At 35.4% G+C, this 6,625-nt stretch overlaps 2 protein-coding genes across 3 annotated transcripts; one reads left to right on the top strand and one right to left on the bottom strand.

The window, feature by feature from the left end:
* The first annotated feature begins 405 nt into the window (after positions 1-405).
* Positions 406-2,207, top strand: LOC107046819 (ribosome production factor 2 homolog). Its single transcript, XM_015269537.2, has 4 exons — positions 406-636; positions 737-869; positions 956-1,395; positions 1,792-2,207. The coding sequence occupies exons 1-4, from the start codon at positions 614-616 to the stop codon at positions 2,162-2,164; spliced, it is 969 nt and encodes a 322-aa protein (XP_015125023.1). The 5' UTR covers positions 406-613; the 3' UTR covers positions 2,165-2,207.
* On the bottom strand, positions 2,191-6,057 carry LOC107046817 (probable cysteine--tRNA ligase, mitochondrial). 2 transcript variants are annotated; one of them, XM_015269535.1, is made up of 4 exons: positions 6,012-6,057; positions 5,479-5,725; positions 2,539-3,841; positions 2,191-2,277 (listed from the first exon to the last, which is right to left on the bottom strand). In XM_015269535.1, the coding sequence occupies exons 1-4, from the start codon at positions 6,052-6,054 to the stop codon at positions 2,236-2,238; spliced, it is 1,635 nt and encodes a 544-aa protein (XP_015125021.1). In that variant the 5' UTR covers positions 6,055-6,057; the 3' UTR covers positions 2,191-2,235. The 2 variants fall into 2 exon arrangements, with proteins under 2 accessions (XP_015125021.1, XP_015125022.1); XM_015269536.1 differs by having other exon boundaries at positions 5,980-6,032.
* Between the last annotated feature and the right edge of the window lie 568 nt (positions 6,058-6,625).

Below are 6,625 nucleotides of genomic sequence, written 5' to 3'. Positions count from 1 at the left end.
GGCAAGGTGAAATCAAATGCTGATTTATTCCCAGAATCAGGTAGTGAATTTGGAGGAATTTTATTGCATGAAAGTGCAGAAGGCAGAAAAAAGAATGATCCAAACTCCCAGATTTTTTTTTTAAATACATTGATGGCAGGTAGGGAAATTGTGAAAGCTCAAATTTGATTTATCTTTTATTTTACAGTTTGGCACACAGCAGACTCTTCGATCATTTTTTTTATAAACATTTGTAGTCATTTTTATGAGTAAAATGAAGTTCACTTTGTTTTGATGTGAAGTTGGTCACAAAATAGGGCGTGACGTTGGCTATTTCGCCTTAGAGTAGTTCCGAATCAGTCCGTTTTTCTGGGTATAGCGCTGGAAACACTTTTGGCATCGCCAATATCTATGAAACGTTTCCATAAGCGCTGGTCATGAAGAATAGAGTCTCTATGCTTCATGGCGCTGACAATCCCCCCTATAATCTCTGTTGCAGGCCTTAAAAGAAAGATAAATAGCTGGTTTTAACATATAATAAAATATAAATAATCAATATAATGAATAGAAAGATTATCGATAAAATCGACATTAACTTGATATTTGGGAGTTTGTGGAATTTCTAATAGTAAAAATGCCAATTTTGCAGAGAGTTGTGTGAGTATTTGTTGGTTACGAATTCCGTAGATTTACATTTTATCGTCAAATATTTGGCGTTCAGGCAAATGAAATTTGAAAATAATCTTTATTTGTTTAGGAAACCAACGACACACAGAGGAAAGAAAATCCTCATCAAGAGAGAACCGAAGTTGATTGAAGACCCCAAAGATGCATTATTCATCAAAGGCAGTACTGCCTCGAAATATGCCAATGACGCCATGAAGGATCTTGTAAATATTTCCACATTAAAGAATCTATTGTATAATGTTAAATAATAATTTGAATTAATAATGCATCTTCATGCTTTTATGTTCAGTACAATTTAAAAAAGCCATTGGGTGCATGCTTACAACAGAAGAGTCAGATCCTCCCCTTTGAAGATGTTACACCCATCGAAAAGTTCTGCAAGAAGAGTAACGCACCTTTATTTATGTTCGTCTCGAACAATAAAAAACGACCTCATAATCTCGTCATGGGAAGGACCTTTGAGCACACATTGTTGGATATGATAGAATTCGGCATTGATAATTATATATCGTTGAAAGATTTCAAAGTCGAGAAAATCACCGCGGCACTAAAGCCTCTACTAGTTTTCAATGGGGAATTGTTCGAGAATAATCACGAGTTTATGAGAATCAAGAATCTACTAGTAGATATGTTCCAGAGAGAGCCTGTGGATAATATCAGGCTCCAGGGATTGGAACATGTACTCAGCTTCACAGCTGTGGATAACAAAATTTGTCTGAGGAGTTACAAGTATGTAATTTATCCTTTTTACGCGTTAAACCATTTTTCATTTTTTCAAAACTGTAAATCGGCATTAATTAATAGTCGAATTTTGAACTGTTGGATAACGAAATCATTCATTAAATTTATTTATAAAATTTAGTCCAATTATTGAAATAATTCCTTGATGAAACGTTCATTTTTTAAATCTTTGAGTTGAAATTTTGGTTCATCGAATTCTGTCATTACAAATTAATCAGTTAATTTTCTTTCTCCAATTTCTAATTGAAAATTGATCAAATTGATGTGGAAATAATTGCTAAATATTTGTGAATCCATTCAACCCGTAATTGAATTTTCAGTTACATTTCAGTCTCCACATCGCTTCTCTAAGCAGCATGTTCATATTTTATTCATTATTTGCAGAGTACAATTGAAGAAATCAGGCACAAGAATTCCCAGGGTAGAGCTTTCCGAAATTGGCCCCCGGATGGACCTAACAATCAGGAGAGCCAAATTCGCCTCAGACGACCTCTTCAAACAAGCGTGTAAAAAACCCAAAGCCCTCAAGATTAAGAAGAAGAAAAATATTTCCGTGGACAATCTTGGCTCAACCCTAGGAAGGATCCACTTGGGAGTACAGGACATTAACAGCATTCAAACACGAAAGATGAAGGGTTTGAAGAAGACTCTAGCAGAAAGGAAAGAAGAACGAAAGCGAAAAGTCTCTCTGGCTAAAGGAGAATCCACCAAGAAAGCAAAACTTTCTGAAAATATTGAGATGAACACTGAGGACTAATCTTTGTAATGTAAATACGCATAAAATGATTAATTACGTAAAACCTTTATTTATTCAATTAACATTCTTAATTACTCTTCTATAAACGTCCATGTTGCAGTATTCCTATAATCCTGTAACAGAAATCATAGAAATAGTTTTAGTCTTTATTTCAACAACAGATTTGACATCAGGTCGATAAAACAGATCATGAAATCACATCAGAAATCAGATCAGTTCATGAAATGCTTTTTCAACTGCTTGAGTTGAAAAAAATTGAGTAATTGTATTATTTTCTTTTATCCTCTGCAAAAGAATCTGAGAATTTTTCTATTGATCAACATTCCAAATGATTTTACTACTTTACCAATAATTACTATTTTTCAGTGAATTACCTTCACTTTGACACCACAATTCGCCAAACTCTTCCTCACATCATCACAAGCACCCAATAGTTCCTTATCCTTGACTCTCATTTCCAAAGCCTTATTCCTAACAATCGTCCTGAACTTGACGAAATCATCAACAACATTACGAAACTTTCCATCACTCTCCCCAGCCTGCAAACTCTCTTCACCCATACAAATCCCCAGATCTCTCAGCACCCGCTCCACATAAATCGCAGCAGCAGCAATGCAAGGAGCATCTCTGACTTCAAAGCATTCACTACCTTGAATCGGACTATTTAATCCTTTGTTCACCACCCTGACGAGTTCACTAAGTTCATCCACAACCTGAGGAGTCCCGAAATCATTCCTCAATGCCTCCAGAATATTTTCTTGAACCTGTCTCAACTTCCCATAAATTGTGGAGGAGTCCACGTTCGCAACGGGGAATCTTCCAGCCACATAATTCCTGCAATCACTCTGAAAATACTCAAACTTCTTCAGAAGAGCCACTGCCTTACTCATCGTCTCTTGGGAGAACTCGATAGTCGATCGATAGTGAGTGCAGAGACATAATAACCTGAATTGATTAGCAGTGAACTTTTCCAACAATTCTTTAATCGTAATTGTATTCTGAAGGCTTTTCGACATCTTGGTGTCCTCTAAGTGAAGGAGGCCTGAGTGCAGCCAGTAATTGACCCACTGCCCTGTCTCATGATGACAGCACGACTGAGCCTCTTCGTTTTCGTGATGAGGGAAAATCAAATCTAATCCTCCACTGTGAATATCTATGTTATTTCCTAGAGTGACGGAGGCCATTGTGCTGCATTCTATATGCCACCCTGGTCTTCCTGGACCCCAAGGGCTATCCCAAAAGGGTTCATTAGGTTTTGCAGCCTTCCAGAGGGCAAAATCCCAGGGTGAGAGCTTCAAGGATGAAGTCATATTCTCATCAGGTTTTCGAAGTTTTCCATAAGCTGGATATTTTGAGGCGTTGAAGTAAATGGAGTTGTCGGTAGATTTATAGGCGAAGTCCTTGGTGATGAGGGTAGAGATGAAGTTTATTATCTCTGGAATATAGTCGGTTACTCGACAGTAAACATAAGAAGGTAGGATGTTGAGTTGACGCATTTCTGAAAAAAATTCTTGCTCGTAGTGCTTGGAGAGGTGGCGCCAGGAAGAAAATTTTGAGGATCCCTGGGAGTGCAGAATTATTTTATCGTCTATGTCCGTGATGCCCATAACAGGGAGGACGGAAATTAAGAAAAAGCTGGAGAGGATACGTCGAATTATGTCGAATCGGATGTAGGAACTGAAATGGAAAATTTCGAGTTGGCGAATTTTACATATCTTTAAGGGAGGATTCCTGTTTTTTATGTAAATTATGGGGTAATTATGGTGTAAATTATGGGGACTATTCAATGGAAAATTCTCATACACTTAATTATGGCGAAATTAAAAAATATATTCATTTGTCTGAAATTTCCTGATTTCTATTGATTTTGTTTAAATCGTTTTCACAATTTGATGAGAATTGTTGAAAACATTACACACAGAAAAACAAATATTTTTGTTCAATATCAATTTACTTGGGAGAAATATTTCTTATCCGAGTAAATAGAACTTATCCGAGTGTGTTTCTTTGAAACGACTTTGATTGTTTACAATTTCGACGTGTTTCTTGGCAATTGAAATTTCAATAAAACAATTGAACCCTATCAGCAGCGAGGAGGGGGCGGGGGTGGAGGTTATTTCAGTCCCCAAGAAACGCGTCAAAATCTGAAACAAAAAAATTAGTTTCGTAGAAACGCACCCAGACAAGTTGGAAAAAAATTGTGCCAAGAAAACCGCTATTAATTGTTCAATACCGTATTTCTCATCATGTTTCAATTATGACAATTATATTGCTTTAGATAATGATCATGTTAGTTATGACCTTGAGTGAACTCCCTCAATACTTAAGTATCAAAAAATTAATCGGAATTCTCTCTACACGTATGAAAAAATCGTATAGAAATTTTATATACGAATATCTAATATTTTCTATTCGCGATCGCGACGTAGATGTGGGAGCCATCAAGAGGTTCCTCCACTAACTACTCTTGGCGGCCAACCAATGAGATCAAAGAGAATCCAGTGATCTCACTGGTTGAGCTCCATCATTGGTTCCCTCCGAGGGATCTCATTGCTTGCCGCCTAAGAGTAGTTAGTTTAGAGACCACTTGGTGGCTCCCACATCTACGTTGCGATCGCTAATACGAATTATTTTGATACCTAAATTTTTACAAAAATTTTTGTTTTCATACGAAAGATGTCTAAACGTTCCAGAGAAAAACGTAGAGAAATATCGCAACTCCATACGGAATGTTTCTATATGTGGCAGGGGGATCGTATAGGATCAAACCTATAGAAATCGTATAGAAATAATTTGTATAAAAAATATCCGAATATCCTTATTTTTCGGATAGAAATATCCGAATATCACTGGTATTTTTGTATATTATACACGAAAATGCTATAGAAATTCTATACGCAACTCGTATAGAACATTTCTAAATTTTCCTTTAGAACATTTCTAAATTTAGGAAAAATGAATAATCATTGGAGGGGTTCATCGCAGGTCATCACATGGTCATTCTCTAGAGCAATACGATTGTCATAATTGAAACTTAATCAGGCTCGTCTGGGAATGACTCGAATGGAAATATACGATTTTGAAAAAATAAATGCTTCTCTGAAGTAAAGGAATATTTACAAAAATAATTTTTTTTCTCATTGTAATGTTTTGGACAATCATCTCAATATCAAACGTCTCCTTATAATTGTACAAGTTTGGCCAGTTTATACTTCATTCATGTTTTTGTTAAGTGAAACTCTGATAATAATTAAATATTAAAATTTTCAATTGCCTAAAATTATTTATACTGAAAATGCACTTGTGTTAGTTACCAGGCGTGTCCAATGTGTGCAGAATCATAAACAGTGGGACCGCAAACATACCAGGTAGCAGTTTTATGATTTTTGAGGATCAAAGGCACTTTTTTCTTCACAATTGGATTATAAACAAAAATTCCTGTTTCGTAACCAACTGGTCTACTCCACACCGTATTCCACTGTTGCTTCATTTCTTGGTGGAATAGGCGACTCCATATCTTCATCGGTTCGAAGTTTAATTTCATATTTAACAAATGTCTGACTATAAAAAAAACTTGATAAAATCAAATGGAGAAAAATGCGCAATCTCTAGTCACGTGGGTCGTTTCAAACTATTTAATTTTTTGTCATTCCGGCCGTGAATCTCTGCCTACGGCCGTCATAACAAAAAATACTGTTCGTCATATGGCCAAAAAAAACTTTTCTAGCTCATATGATTGCAGCCCTCGCCTTCGGCTCGGGCTGCAAACTCATATTCGCCAGAAAAGTTTCTTTCGGCCTAGTGACGAAATATACTATTCTATCAAGAGCATTGTTGAAGCAATAACCTCTCACTGTCGCCTGTTCTAAATATAGACCGGTGAGAAACATCTGCTTCAGGGATGGGCGATGTTTTAAAACCATCGATTATTGAAGAATCGATGTTTTTTAAAAACGTCAATATTGTGAATCGATCTTTCTGGAAAAACATCGATTATTAAAAAAATTGATGTTTTTTCTCATTGCACAACAAAAAAAACAAATTTTTTTATTTTTTTGCTTTAATTTATATTTAAAAGATTTAAAAGAAATACAGCCCGAGGAACTTACATTTCAATGATAAGTATAGTGCTAGAAAGTTGAATTTTGAATCTCGAAACTGGGTTTTTGATTAATTGATGGAAATATATTGAATATTTTCCGTTAGCTGTAATCATTGTTAAAAATTTAAATTTAAAAAAAATTGAAAAATTTTAATTTCAAAAAACAATAAACGACTAGACTTGGTCACTTATCATTTATAACATACATGCTGAAGAAAATAATTACTTCCGATTGCGGATAAATTGGTATTTTGTTTATTCTCAATGAATCAACAGTATTCTTCGACAAAAAAATGAAAAATTTTCGTACCTTGGTCAGAAACATCGATGTTTGGAAAAAAGAATCGAAAATCGATTAA

Source organism: Diachasma alloeum, unplaced genomic scaffold, assembly GCF_001412515.2.
Source record: "Diachasma alloeum isolate Michigan unplaced genomic scaffold, Dall2.0 Dall_scaffold_02007, whole genome shotgun sequence".
Classification (NCBI taxonomy): Eukaryota; Metazoa; Arthropoda; class Insecta; order Hymenoptera; family Braconidae; genus Diachasma; species Diachasma alloeum.
Note: the sequence above shows the minus strand (reverse complement) of the source record. Positions and strands in the feature narration are given on the sequence as shown.

Coding starts and splice junctions, on each gene's coding strand:
- LOC107046819 (XM_015269537.2), top strand. CDS start 614: ATGCCAATTTTGCAGAGAGTTGT. Junction 637..736: donor CCAATTTTGCAGAGAGTTGT/GTGAGTATTTGT, acceptor TTATTTGTTTAG/GAAACCAACGACACACAGAG. Junction 870..955: donor ATGACGCCATGAAGGATCTT/GTAAATATTTCC, acceptor TTTTATGTTCAG/TACAATTTAAAAAAGCCATT.
- LOC107046817 (XM_015269535.1), bottom strand. CDS start 6,054: ATGTTTCTCACCGGTCTATATTTAGAACAGGCGACAGTGAGAG. Junction 5,726..6,011: donor AGAACAGGCGACAGTGAGAG/GTTATTGCTTCA, acceptor TTTTTTTTATAG/TCAGACATTTGTTAAATATG. Junction 3,842..5,478: donor GCACACATTGGACACGCCTG/GTAACTAACACA, acceptor TTTCCATTTCAG/TTCCTACATCCGATTCGACA.